Source organism: Plecotus auritus (assembly GCF_963455305.1).
Source record: "Plecotus auritus genome assembly, chromosome: 1".
Taxonomy (NCBI): Eukaryota; Metazoa; Chordata; class Mammalia; order Chiroptera; family Vespertilionidae; genus Plecotus; species Plecotus auritus.
The window spans coordinates 148772190-148787753 of NC_137770.1; the positions used below are offsets into that span (position 1 = coordinate 148772190).

Here is a 15564-nt window from a genome sequence, read left to right on the forward strand (position 1 = left end):
AAAAGGAAGAGGGCGACATAAAAACTAAAAAGGAGTATTTTTGTAAAGGGATTAACAAAAAATATATTTTATGCTTGCAGAGTGCTTTTAGAAAGTGATTGATCTTGGTTCAAGAATCAAAATGAGATAATGAGAAACAGTGATTGTACTATTTTTGTTTCACATCATAGTTTTACTCACAGACCTTAGCCAAAGTGTTTGGAAAGAAGGGAGATTTGTTTCTAAAATGTACTGACCTAAGCTTAATTTGATTCTTGTAAGTATTATCTTACCATCACTTCTAATAAAAATGTGTGGCACTAAAACAGAAAAGGCCTGCACTTAATAATCTTCTGGACCTATGGACCAAGCTTTAATATGCATCCTGACCTTGCTGAAATCCACAGTCCGGTGCACTTGGTTGGTGGACTCTGACTCCTCATTTCACACAGGCTCTCCGTGAGGCTGGGGCTGCTGGAGCACGTACCGCACTTTGAGGAGAAAGGTTTCACGTAAATCACCTGCTGAAGAAAATGATCTCCCTTTATCCTTTTTTTCTGAGAAGCAAAAGAAAACAGTTTTAGCATATTTTACAGTTTTGATATTATTAAGGAATATAAAACCAAGCACCAAACTTGGCCATCATCCTAAAGATGGATTTGGAACAGCTCCTTGCCAAAAATGACTGTAAGCATAAATTTTGTATTGTAAAAAATCAAGTTGTCAAGGAAGACAGTGAGGGTCAAGACTAAAGTACAGTTTGCCTCGCCTGACATGGGTATTTCTGATTTCTTTTGCTCCTCAGCTGTCAGTCATAGCTGGCTGCTAGAACTATGTCCAAAACACAGGTCCAGAAGATTTATACCATATAACCCACCTTGATGGGATTGTGAGAGCCACAGACTCCCTGTTCCTCTGGCTAGAGACCTACGGATGTTGGTATCTGGCTTGAGAAACTGGCGGTAGAACAGAGCTGACCAGTCAGTCTGCCTTAGTGCTCTGGTTGGCAGTGAATGCTCAGAGGTGTCCCGGATACATTGATCCATCCCATGGTGGGGCTTGAGGTGACCAGAGCCTCCAGGCCATTGTATCTACCGTAAGAGCATCCTAATCCATGAGCTGTGATAGAGCCCCAGGAGAGCACTATGCTTACGATCCTGTGAAATATTGCAATGTTGGGTAGTGACTGAAAGATACACACACTAGAGAAGTACTTTTCTATGATTGAGATGATTTTTTTTCCTTCTCAACAGTTTCTTTTCTATAGTCTTACTAGTCGTTCTTTCTTCTCTTTATCTTGTGTTTTCCCTTCTCAGCAAAAACTCCCTCCAATTACTCCTGAAAAAAGGATAGTTCCCACTCACTTACTTTACTTTTTCTTTAACCATTTAATTACATTTTTATTTAAAAATTAATTTTAAATAAATAAAATGTAATAGGGCAGCAAAGTCCCCATCTACATCCCTTTACTTTCTCATCACATAAGTAACCCATATTTTGAATTTTATGTGTCACTTCCAAGTTTATTTTATACTTTTATTATCTACATACATATATATGTATATGTTATTCAGACACACTGCGTAGTAGATTTTTCTGTTTTATATTTTGCATAAATAAAATCATATTTATTTTACTGGAATTTTAATTTTTAGATTCGTTTGGGGAGAATCTTTATTGACTTCATATTCTTTTAAAAAATTTATCTGTATTATTGAAAGTATTACAGATACTTGTACCCCTTTTTCCCCCATTGACTCCCCTCCACCCCACACCTGCACCCCCAAGGCCTACTACACTATTTTTTGTGTCTATGGGTTATGCATATATGCATATAAGTTCTTTGATTAATCTCTCTCTACCCATCCCCACACCCTTCTCTCTGAGATTCCTCTGTCTGCTCCATGCTCCCATGTCTCTAGATCTATTTTGTGCATTAGTTTATTTTGTTCATTAGATTCCACATATGAGTGAGATTATGTGATACCTGTCTTTCTCTGACTGGCTTATTTCACTTAGCATAATAATCTCCAGGTCCCTCCATGCTGTCTCAAAGGATAAGAGATTCTTCTTCTTTATAGCTGCATAGTACTCCATGGTGTAAATGTACCACAACTTTTTTATCCACTTGTCTACTGATGGGCACTTGGGCTGTTTCAAAATCTTAACTATTGTAAACAATGCTGCTATGAACATAGGGGTACATATGTGTTTTTTTCTGATTGGTGTTTTGGTATTCTTAGGATATATTCCTCAAAGTGGAATCACTGGGTCAAATGGCAGTTCCATATTTAATTTTTTGAGGAAACTCCATACTGTTTTCCACAGTGGGTGCACCAATCTGCATTCCCACCAGCAGTGTAATAGGTTTCCCTTTTCTCCACATTCTTGCCAGCACTTGTCATTTGTTGATTTGTTGATGGTAGCCATTCTGGCGGGTATGAGGTGATTGACTCTTCATATTCTTAGACTTGAAATATGTCTACATTTATATCAATCTTCCGTTATGTCCACTAAAAATTCATATTTTTTCCACAAAAGTCTTACTGGTATTTTGTTATGCTTATTCCTAGACACCTTATATTTTTGTTGCTATTGAAAATAACACCCAACAACCCCTCCTTAATTACTTTATTTTTTTCACCTAGAAGTTATCACTGTCTCACTAAATATCTATTTATTTGCTTATTATCTATCTCTCCCTTTAGAGTATAATCTCCCATAAGGGAGGAACATTGTCTATTTTCTTCATTGTTCTATTCTTAATCCCCATGACAGTGTCTAGCAATATAGGAGAGTCAAATATTTGTTGAGTGAATATTGCCTATGTTACAGTTTCTAAATTTTTGTTTGCTAATATAAAGAAACCCAGTTAATTTTTATATACTATGTTATCCAGCAATCATTCTATTCTTTTTTTAAAATATTTTTTATTGATTTCAGAGAATAAGGGAGAGGAAGAGAGAGACAGAAACATCAGTGATGAGAGAGGATCATTGATCAGCTGCCTCTGTTGGGGATTGAGCCCATCACCTGGGCATGTGCTCTAGACCGGAATCCAACCTGGGACCCTTCAGTCCACAGGCCAAGGCTCTATTCACTGAGCCAAACCAGCTAGGGCAATCATTCTATTCTTTATAATGACAAAAATTTTTGTCTGTCTTGTGTACTGCTGTATCTTAAGTGCCTGGAAAATGATCTGACACACTAAGTACTCAATACATATTTAGGAATGAATGAGCTCTCTTGAATATCTATTTATAGCTTTTTTTTTTTCCCAGTTCTTACAACCTTTACCCCCTTTTCCTTGTCTTATTGCCCTGGAAAATCCTTCAGTAGAATGTGGAACAAAATAATGAGAAGAGGCTTCCTTATGTTGTTTCTGATTTAAAGGAAATGTCTTAAAATTTTTACCTCTAAGTATATTTGCTGTAGGTTTTGGTAGGCATTTCTCATCCAATTAAGAAAATTTCTAATTTTTTAAGAGTTTTTATGATGAATAGATGTTTAGTTTTATCACATGTCTTTTTGCTGTTTACACTGACTCTGCTTAATATATTTTTGCATCTATTTTTCTCTTTTAATCTTTGTGTGTGTGTGTGTGTGTGTGTGTGTGTGTGGTGAATTGTTCTTCTAGAGTTTCTAACTTTAAACCATTGTGAATTCAACTTGGTTAAGATTGACATGTTTTACAAATTGAAGGGTTCATTTCGCTAATATTTATGTAAGATTTTTAAATTTATATTGTTGAGTGAGATTGACCTGAACTTTTTCTTTTTTTGATCCCTTGATTGGTTTTGCTATCAAGGTTATACTAACCTCATTTAAAAAGTTAGAGACTGTCCCCTTTTCAATTTTTTTTTATTACAGTTTGCATAAGATTGAGGTTGAGGTATTATTGAAGCTTTGGTAGAGTTTCCTATAAAATAATCTGGATTCAGATATTTGTTTTGTTTTGTCTGTGGGCAATCCTATATAATAAAACTAATATGCAAATAGACCGAATGGTGGAACAACCGGTTGCTATGACGTGTGCTGACCACCAGGGGGCATGTGCAGAACATGGCGGGCATTGGCCATGGTGAGATGGTGGAGCAGGTGAGCGGGAGCACCAGACCAAGGTGGGGGGCCAGTTGCTGTCATCAGGGCGAGCTTCTGGTAGTTACTGAAAATTCTTTGCTCCCGCATGCCGTCGTCCCACCCAGCGCTCACACCTGCTGCCGGCGCCAGCCCTGCTCACACCCACTGCCAGTTCTGGCCCCACTTGCACCGACAGCTGGTGCTGGAGCCACAGCTCGCACCTGCTGCCCATGCCCAACGTCAGTCCTGACCACTCAGTGCCATCAGTGAGTGCAAGAGGCAGGTGCTGGCCCTGATTGCCCTTGAGGGCTTCTCCACTTCCCACTGCTCCTGAGGAACAATCGGGGCAGCAGCCACTGCTCACACCCACTGATGGCGCTGGCCCCACTATCACTGCTGCTGGAGCCAGCTCCAATTGCTCTGCACTGTCAGCAGGTGCGAGTGGAGCCAGCGCCGTCAGTGCGTGGGAGCAGCGGTGGTGGGATCAGGGCTGCTGGCAGACAGGGGTCAGGGGGCCAGGGCGTGAGGGGCTGGGCTGAGACCCACCCCTGTACCTAGCGCAGCCTCGTGGCCCACAGTTCCTTTCAAGGTGCACGAATTCATGCACTGGACCACTAGTTTTTAATATTGATTTTTATTGATTAACTCATCTTTTTAAGTTTTTCTTTTTTTCCTTCAACTAATTACATTGTATTTTTAAAAATCTAATAATTAAAATGTTTGGCATAAGGTTGTTAACAGATTGCATTATAACCTTAACAATTTTTAGTGTCTGCAATTATGTACTTTTGTTATTAGTAATATTTCTCATTTAAGCTTTCTTTTATTCTTTTTTAAAATATATTTTTATTGATTTCAGAGGAAGGGAGAGATAGATAGGAACATCAATGATGAGAGAAAATCATTGATTGGCTGCCTTATGCACATCCACTACTGGGGATCAAGCCTGTAACCTGGGCATGTACGCTGACTGGAATTGAACCTGGGACCCTTCAATCCACAGGCTGACACTCTATCCACTGAGCCAAATCGGCTAGGGCTAAGCTTTCCTTTATTCTTCATCAGTCTTACTAAAAGTTCATACTGTATGAGCCTTGTCAAAATAGCTTTTTATTTTTTGTCTTTTCCAATATTTTCTACATTTCTATTTCATTAATGCCAGATGTTGTCTTATTTCTTCTACTTCGTGTGCGTGCGTGTGTGTGTGTGTGTGTGTGTGTGTGTGTGTGTGTGTGTGTGTATGTTTCTTCCTTGCTTTTAATAACTTCTGGGATTAGACACCTAGTTCATTTTGCTTGGTATTTGTTCTTTTTTACTATAAGCACTTAAGGCAACAATTTTCTCTAAATATTGCTTTGACTACACCCCATAAATTTTAATACCTAATTTTTTCACTCTCATTCAGTTCTAAATATATTATAATTTTCATTATGGTTTCTTGCTTAACACATGGTTTATACAGAAAGATATTTTATGTTATCAAATTATTGGATATTATTGTTATATCTTTGTTAATGTGTTCTAATTTTATTCTGTAGTGGTCAGAGAACATGGTTTTAATAGCTTTAATATTTTCTGAGACTTGATTTATGGTCAATTATATTGGTACACTTTTATACATGTTAATGGGCATATGAAAAGTATAACTATAGAGAATGTGTGAATTCTATTGTTAGATGTTATAGAAATCTTATTATTCTGTTGCTGCTTTTATTGTAATTTACCATCTTGTGGAAATCACCAATTTACTCCTTATTATGTTTGAAAAATAATTCTATAGTTGACTCTCTGAAACTGCTTCTTTAAAATTTACTAATTTATTTTGAGGAACCAAATCTATGGCCTATTCCTAAGTCCTGGATCTTTGCATCATTTGACATTCTTCATAACTCTTCATTGGATTTTCTCTTGGCTTCTGTGATAGATGTTGGATTTGTTTTTATCCTACTTCTCAGACCACTCCTGTGTCTATTGTTTTCTCCTCCTTTCACTGTACTCAAAATATGGGTATTTTCTAAGCTGCTGCTCTCATCCCTTATCTCTCTCTACCTTTATTCCCAACCTTTCATTTCTAAACCCCCAATCTGGCCATACTTTCAAGTATTACCGTATACATATAGGTAATTTCCAAGTACAGCCCCAAAGTCTCTTCTAAAGTCCAAACCTGCATATTGGCTCCTATAGATAGCTTCACTTGAGTGTTATACCATTCTATTAGATTCAATAAAGCAAAAATAAAAAATATACTTTTCTGCTGCTCACAGTCATTATTATTATGTTGCTGCAAGATAATATTCTCAAGCAGAACTCTGATTATCTTGTTACCACTCAGAATTCAATATTTTTTAATGTTGTAAAATATACATAACATAAAGATCAGCATTTTACCCATTTCTATGTGCATATTTCAGTGGCATTACATGTGTTCACAATTTTCTGTAGCCATCTACTATCCATTTCTAGTACTTTTTCTTTTTTTGTAAGAGAACATTTATTGGGTAAATTAGAGAGGTAGATAAAGTCATTCCTTGGGCTTAGGAAATAAGTTATGGAGGTAAAGGAAGGGCCCTTGGAGCTTGGGAGTGAGGAAGCTAATGGTAAAGTGCCTGGGGTGGGAGAGAGGGGAAGGGGAAGGGGAGAGAGAAAAGGGAAAGGGAAAGACAAGGGCTTGCTCCCAGGAAGGAAGGGCACTGGGTCCTCCATTCTAAGGTTTTAAGGGTGGAGATTTTAGAGGAGGTCCCAGGAGAAGATCTCAATAGAATACTCAGTAGCTTTCCAGTGTGTCCTTTCAGGGTTGTGGTCTCCACTGATTGATTGGCTGGCACCAGGACAGGAGCTCATTATTCAATGCAGCTGATCCTGAGGGCAGGTGACTGGTTTTGCTGCTTATCTAGGCCTGGAGCTGAAACACAACTGAGGCCTAGATGTTATCTCTAGGGAGAAAAGGTCTGGGGGTCCAAACTTCATGACCAGAGATATGCTAGGAGAGGAAAAATCACCCTGGAGGCAAGGCCCCACCCTATAATTGATTGTCCATGGCCAGGCACCTGGTCCTTGTTCTTCTCATGTCTGTCTAACTGCCTACAACAAGCATGTCAAACTCAAAGGCTAACATGGGCCAAATAAACAAGGTTTGAGTTTATGTGGGCCACAAAAAAACAAAAGCTTCAATTTTCATAGAAATGTAGGTATATTTTGATAGAGACATGCTGAATACAAAGGGCTGAAATAAATGAGTAATCATTAACATAAAATAATAGAACATTTTAATAAAAATTAATATTTTTTCTTGAATGTTAACTTATCAGACACTGAGAAACTGCACAAATTAATAAGTGTCACACAAATAAACCTATTTTTCTTGTTCTTCAAAAGCAAAATATTTCCTGTTGCGCACACCAAACAAGTCAGTCCAAGACTAATGACGTGGCAATCGGCTGCTAAAATGTTCACTGCTAGTATTAGTGGAGAGAAATGGTGCACCTGTGTATAAGGTGCGTAAGGGAAATGAATGCAACATGATTATAGTAATCATTCATTAGCAAATGTTGTAGTTTGTTATTAATAATTATGTATAACAGGATATTGTAAAATTCAGTTATGAAATTTTTATTAAAATGTTCCTTACATACCGTTATATTGGCTGGGCTGCAAAATTATTTGTTGTCAGCCACATGTGGCCCGTGGGCTGCGAGTTTAACATGCTTTGCCTACAATATTCCCCCTCAAGGATCTTGGCTCTGAAATCTTTCCAAGAAAAGGGGGGCAGGGTCTCTTCTGTAGCTGCTTCCTGCTGAAGAGGGTGATATTTTTCTTCAGAGCCAAGAGATACTTGCTCTACTTTTTCATCATACTAAACAGAAACTCTGTACCCATTAAATAATAACTCCCCATTTCCTCTGCCCCAAGCCCCTCATATAAGTAGAATCAAACAATATGTGTTCTTTTGTGTCTGGCTTATTTCACTTACATAATGTTTTCAAGGCTCATATATCTATGTTGTAGCATATATCAGAATTTCACTCTTTTTTAAGGCTGAATAATATTCTAGAGCAGTGGTCGGCAAACTCATTAGTCAACAGAGCCAAATATCAACAGTACAACGATTGAAATTTCTTTTGAGAGCCAAATTTTTTAAACTTCAACTCCTTCTAATGCCACTTCTTCAAAATAGACTCGCCCAGGCCGTGGTATTTTGTGGAAGAGCCACACTCAAGGGGCCAAAGAGCCGCATGTGGCTCACAAGCTGCAGTTTGCCGACCACGGTTCTAGAGTATTTGTGTATATATAAAATGTGGTATTACATATATAGTTGTATATGCGTTTATATATTGTTTTGTTTTTTTATCATAAAAGTTATACACATATAATTGCCTATATAGTTTTGTTTATCTATATTGTATACAGGTATATAGAGTTTTACTTGCTTATATGTTATATATATATACTAGAGGCCCAGTGCACGAATTCATGCACCAGTGGGGTCTCTTGGCCTGGCCTGCGGGATGGGGCCGAAACCACGTCTCTGACATCCCCCGAGCGGTCCTGGATTGTGAGAGGGTGCAGGCCAGGCTGAGGGACCCCCACCGGTGCACAACTGGGGCCGGGGATGGATGCGGGAGGTTGGCCAGCCGGGGAGGGACTGTGGAAGGACTCCAGGGCATGTCTGGCCCATCTCACTCAGTCCCAATCGGCCGGACCCCAGCAGCAAGCTAACCTACCAGTTGGAGCATCTGCCCCCTGGTGGTCAGTGCACGTTATATTGACTGGTCGACTGGTCAGCTGTCTGCCCCCTGGTGATTCAGTGCATGTCATAGTGAGCGGTTGAGTGGCCTTAGCATATTGTTAGCATATTACGCTTTGATTGGTTGAACAGATGACTGGATGACCGGACACATAGCTTTATATATTTTAAAATATATCCTTTGGGTATATTTAATTATATATCCTTTGGGTATATGCCTAGAAATTGAATTACTGGACCTTATGATAATTCTATGTTTAAGTTTTTGAGGAACCACCTAATTGACTTCCACAGTGGCAACACCATTTTATATTTTCACCAGCAATGCAGAAGAGTTCCAATTTCTGCACATCTTCATCAATACTTGTTAATATCCATTTTTTCAATAAAAGCCATCCTAATGGATATAAAGTACTATCTCACTGTGGTTTTGATTTCCATTTTTATAATAACTAAGGATGATGAGTATTTTTTTCATGTTCTATTGGTCAGTCACATATCTTGTTTGGAGAAATGTTTAATCCCTTGCCATTTTAAAATAGAGTTGTCTTTTTACTTTGTAAAATATTTTTAAAAAATATGTTCTTATTGATATCAGAGAGAGGACAGGAGAAAGACAGAGGGGTAGAAATATCAAGGATGAGAATCATTGATTGGTTGCCTCCCACATGCCTCCTACTGGGGATCGAGCCCACAACCCAGGCATGTGCCCTGACCAGGAATTGAATCAGGGCCTCCTGAATCATGGGTTGACACTCAACCACTGAGCCACACCGGCCAGGCTGTCTTGTTACTTTTGAGCTGCAAGAGTTCTATTATACTCATGATATTAGCATGGTCATCTGTTTTTATTTCTTTTGGATAAAAACCTAGGAGTGCCGAAACCGGTTTGGCTCAGTGGATAGAGCGTCGGCCTGCGGACCGAAAGGTCCCAGGTTCGATTCCGGTCAAGGGCATGTACCTTGGTTGCGGGCACATCCCCAGTGGGGGGTGTGCAGGAGGCAGCTGATCGATGTTTCTAGCTTTCTATCCCTCTCCCTTCCTCTCTGCGAAATATCAATAAAATATATTTAAAAAAAAAAAAACAAAAAAAAACCTAGGAGTAAACTTTCTGGGAATTAATTTTATAAGAAACTGCCAAATAATTATTCAAAGTGCTTATATTAATATACTTTCCTACAAGAAATTTATGAGACTTCCAGTTGCTCTGCATGCTTAGAAACCTTTGATCTTGTCAATCTTTATAATTTTAGCCATTTGATGAGTGTGAAATGGTATCTTATTGTTATATTTAATTTATGTTGCTCTGATGACTAATGATGTAATGTACTTTTCACAGTTTCATTGACCATTCACTCATCATCTTTTATGAAGTGTATGTTCAAATCTTTTGTTCATTTCTAATTTGACTATTAGTTTTGTTTTGTTTTCGTGTTTGTTTTTTTTGTAGGAATTCCTTTTATATTCCAGATCTGCGTCTTTTGTTAGATATATGTTTTGCAATGATCTCTCCTTTCTTCTTCCCCAAACTCTGTGACTTGCCTATTTATTTTTTAATTCATGCATTCTATAAGGATACATTTTTATTTTTATGAAGTCAAATTTACTAAATTTTTAATTTTATATTTAGTGCCTTTTCATTCTAAGAAATATGTGCCTATCCTGAAGTTATAAAGATAGTCTATATTTTATTCTAGGAGTTTTATGGTTTTAGGTTTATATATATGGGAAATATTAAATTAATTTGTGTATGGGGCAAGGCAGGGGTTGATGTTCTTTTTCTTCTCCTCCATAAGAATATCCAGATATTGCAGTACCACTTGTTAAAACAACCCCCCTGCCCCCACCCATTGACTTATCTTGACACTGTGGATTGAGTTATATTGGCCCTATATTTGTGGATTTTTCTTTGGACTTTCTCTTCTATGTCATTTGTCTACCTTACACCAATTCCATACTATCTTGATTATATCCAGGTTTTTAAAGCATTAAAGTTTTGAAAGCATTCATTTAGTACCTATTTCAGACTCTATATATGTTGCTAATGACCATCATATAAAGTAGACATTATTTCCTACCCTCTATTTCCTCATATCATCATAATTAGAATATAATACAAATTGAATAGGACATGCTTGAACTAGTCTATGTTATTACGAATGCTATATTTCTTTCTACCTTTCTAAAAATTAAGTGCATGTGCCTTTGATCGACATTTAAGCTCTGTCAAAATTAGCCCCTCATACTGCTCTAGCTATGTCTCGTAACTTTTCTTAAAAGTACTGAAAGTTCTAAGCAAACTAGACCTCTCACAGATTTCTAAATATACCTCACCTTTTTTGCATGTGCTATTGCTGGCATACAATCTCTGTCCACTATTTCTGCACATAAATTCAGCTAATATTTACATTTCCATCTCCAAAAATCTCTCCATCAAGCTGTTACTGAGCCTAACAAACAAATGTGATACCTTCACCTCAAAGTTCTTACTCCATGTTGTAGCTCTGATGGCACTTAGGATATCCTGCCTTATATTTTTTTTCTGTATTCTTGACCAATTTTACCCCTAGAGAAAAAACCTCTTCTAGAAGGCAGTGTATTAATTACCTTTGTATCTCTTGACTAGACATTTCAACAAATTTTAGTGAAGAAATTTTTTGTTAGAAAAAGATATTGTGATTAAAGATATTGTGATTAACATTTTAAAAAGTGACCAGGTTAACCCAGCATGGGTTCAGGATAATCCCAAAATTTATTTTGTTAAATTAATCCCCCTATTCTTTTTTTCTTTTCAAATCAGAACTTTCCAATTGGAGGATTCTCAGGACTGTAGCAGAGATTTTGTAGAGATCCGGGAAGAAAACGCCACCGGTCACCTGTTGGGACGATACTGTGGAAACACCCTCCCCCTCAATTACTCAACCATTGTTGCACATAGCCTGTGGATCAGATTTGTATCCGATGGCTCAGGCATTGGCCCAGGCTTCCAGGCCACGTTTGCTAACAGTAAGTTGGTTCTGTTTTAGTGATGGCATCCAGAATGAATCCTACAAACTGGAAAGGCTAACACTACTTTTAGGAATGCCCTGGGAACAGTCCTGAACTCTACACAATTCTCCTATATTTATTGTCCTGTGGGATTACTTCATTATGTAATATATTAGAAAAACTAAGTTACATATGAATGGCTCATTAAGAGCCAGTGAGAATGCTCAAGGGTTCTAATATTTTTCTTAAGCTTAGTTCTACCTAATTGTTAAATTGAATTTTTCTTGATAGTATGGTATTCTTTGAAGGTATTATAGTTCAGGGTTAGTATATTTATAATCAAATGTGTTTGATCCCATAAAATTTATATTCTTCAAATTAAAAAACATTTAATAATACTTTGGAATTGACTAAGCTGCTCAATTATAACAACAGGGTATTCTTCTAATAGCATAAATGTTAAATATTTTTATTTCTAACTCAACTTTTCCATAATTAGCTAATGTGTGTGTGTGTGTATGTTTCCCAAATGTCAGATCCTCTTATCTTATATAATTTTTATAAACATGTTTTAGTCTCTTATAAGACAAAGTAAAGTAGATAAACCAAAATTAGAAAATGGGGCTGGTAACCCCTTTCCCATGCCCACAAGTCCCCTTAGGTTTGGGAATCCCTTTCAAATCAGAAGTTATCCTTTGTTTTCACACCAGCAACCTTCTAAGGAGATGGAATTCCATTCACAAAATTACCCTTCTCTAGCATTTAATAGATAGCACAGAAACCAAAAGGGAAGCAGTATTTCTTTCAGTAGTCAGAAAAGAAATCGCAGCAGATTAAAAGTGCATCCTTTTCAACACCCCTTGCCTTTTTCTTTCATTTGACTAAAGAGCTGTTCTAAGTAGGTCTGACTTATTACTTCGTTTTTCCTCCTAGTATTTGGCAATGATAATATTGTGGGAACTCATGGGAAAGTTGCCTCTCCCTTATGGCCTGGAAATTACCCCCACAACTCTGATTACCAATGGATAGTAAATGTGAATGCCTCTCAAGTTGTTCATGGTAGAATCTTGGAGATGGACATTGAATCAACACACAACTGCTATTATGATAAATTAAGGGTGAGTTTCCAAGTGCAACTGATGCTTATAACAGGTGAATTGCTATTGGCAAAAACAAATCCAAGTTAGTGTTTATTCAGCATTTGCAAATTGTATGGAATGGTCTATCTCCCTTAAATCATGATTACCCCCTCTATATTTCCTGTACCAAAGGTAATTCTGGTATTATATTTATTTGTATTTTTATCATTATTGTAAAAATACCTCTTGAGCTTTGTCTAAGTATATATGTATTTCTTAATTATTCTATCTTATGTCCCATTTCCTGTTTATTCTTATGTTAGAGTATTAAAATTTAAAGAATCTTTTAAAAATATATATATATATATATATATATATATATATATATTAAAATTGTGATGATCATTGCCATCTGGACACTGATTATTGTATCAATTTCAGAAACACCATCAGATTTTATCCCCAGCTGTATTGAAGTATATTTTAGAAACAAATATTGTACATATTGAAGATGTACAACTTGATGTTTTGATATATGTGAAATATATGAGTTTCTTGAAGGCCATGATTCTTGGGTTCACAATGGCTAAAAGATAGAATTCAGTACCTGATAAATGCTCAGTACATGAGAATATAACTATTACATATAGTAGCTTACATTTCAGTAGAGAAATTTATGATAATAATTATAATGAATTTGTTCCAAATTATTTAGGAGAAGGTGGAGGGAAAGATAGGAAATGTGGCTGGACAGCATCCATCACATGTGCAATAAAGAGAAAGCATGCTCCATGCTGCGTGTTTGGCAACTAGCATAAAATGTGTCTCTAAATAGGTACTCAATATTTTTAAACCAAATGAAAAAGATTTATTGAGTGCTTTGAAGGTGTGCTGAGCAGTTGCAAGCTACAATTCTTTTGTTGTTATTAATTCTGCATCTTTGCTTCTGTGGCGATAGGAATTCCTTTAGGATACCTCTTTACTTTCTCTCATTAAACCTTTCTTCTTGTTTTTTTTTTTATTTCCTTTCTTCCTAATTTCCTTTAAGGCCCCAAAGCACATTCAATAACTGCTAGTTTTGCATACCTCTCTTGGTTTCTACTTTCCACCACCAAATTTTACTGTGTCATACAATGAGCTATATCACATAGAATATATTTATTAATATAATTCAGCAGTAAAGATATAAATAATTTTAAAACTTTAAAATATTGCAAGTATGCTACATATTTAATGGCATTTATTAATTTTAAAACAGATATGTTTACTCACTTATTGTTTCCATTATGATAAATTATAATAACAATACTTTCTTTTAATTTTTTTAGTGAAGAAAAATAGAGGTAATTGCCTTAATTCATTGTCCTATTATCTGTGTTTTACCTGCAGATTTATGATGGCGCTGGCATCCATTCTCGCCCCATTGGAACATACTGTGGTGCTCAGACTGAATCTTTTAGCTCCACAGGAAGTTCTTTGACATTTCAGTTTTCCTCTGACTCTTCAGTCTCAGGGAAAGGATTCCTTCTAGAGTGGTTTGCCATGAATACTGCTGTTGGACCCTTACCTACCATTGCTACAGGTATGTTTGGTAACAAATGAAATTCTTTTTAGGGGATGATATGTCTAGACCAGCATTTCAAAGGGTTCCAACATAATAGGGCCAAATATGCAAATGAGTAAGAATAATAAATACAGTCCCCAAACCTCCCTCCATATAGACAGGTGTTCTTTTAATTTCATAGATATGTAAAAAATGTATGTTTGCCCTGGCTGGTGTGGCTCAGTTGGTTAGGTGTCATCTTATGCCCAAAAGGTTGCTGATTCAATTCCCAGTCAGGGCACATGCCTGGGTTGTAGGCTAGATCCCCGTTGGGGGCGTGCAAGAGGCAGTTGATCAATATTCTGCTCTCACGTTATGTTTCCATTTCTCTCTCCCTCTCCCTTCCCCTCTCTCTAAAAATCAATAAAAATATTTAAAAATAATAATAATAAGCCCTTCTGGTGTGGCTCAGTGGTTGAGCATCAAATTAAAAACCAGCAGGTCATGGTTCAATTCCAGGTCAGGGCACATGCCAGGGTTGAGGGTTTGGTCCCCAGTAGGGGACATGCAGGAAGCAGATGATCAGTAATTCTCATCATTGATGTTTCTATCTCTCTCTCTTTTTCCCTTCCTCTCTGAAATCAATAAAAATATATTTAAAAAATTGTATGTTTATTTCTAAAAATGCTAGTTTCCCATATATTTTTCATATTAATTAATGGTTTAATATCCATAACATATTCTACTTACAATATCTAGAGACCACCTTAGAGATTTCTGAAAATTTGATTTTCAAATACAATGCACACACACACGTGCACATACACATATATACACACACACTAGTTAAGGATCCACTAATAAAAAGAACTGCTTTCCCTCTGTATTTCATTTTAAATTTGCCTTCAGAAATGCTTCACTTTACCCTTTGCTGGTTGTAAACCTTCATGTTTTAAGGTAAAATTGGCCTATTTTTTTTTTTTTTTAAGAGAGAATGGAAAGGAGGGGAAGAAAACATCGATGTGAGAGAGACACGTCGACTGGTTGCCTCTTGTATGTGTCCCGACTAGGGCCAGGTATCAAGCCTGCAACCAAAGTACAAGCCCTTGACTAGAATCAAACCCAAAAACCTTCAGTCTTAGGGCCAACAC

At 36.9% G+C, this 15564-nt stretch overlaps 1 protein-coding gene across 1 annotated transcript in view; it reads left to right on the forward strand.

Annotated features, from left to right (window-relative positions):
• CUBN (cubilin) overlaps positions 1 to 15564 on the forward strand; it is a gene marked incomplete at its 5' end in the record, with an annotated part of 316681 nt that overhangs the window by 193295 nt on the left and 107822 nt on the right. The window contains 3 exons of the mRNA XM_080671851.1: positions 11604 to 11809; positions 12725 to 12909; positions 14260 to 14452. Coding sequence (XP_080527977.1) covers positions 11604 to 11809; positions 12725 to 12909; positions 14260 to 14452 — 584 coding nt within the window. The remainder of the gene's footprint in view (positions 1 to 11603; positions 11810 to 12724; positions 12910 to 14259; positions 14453 to 15564) is intronic.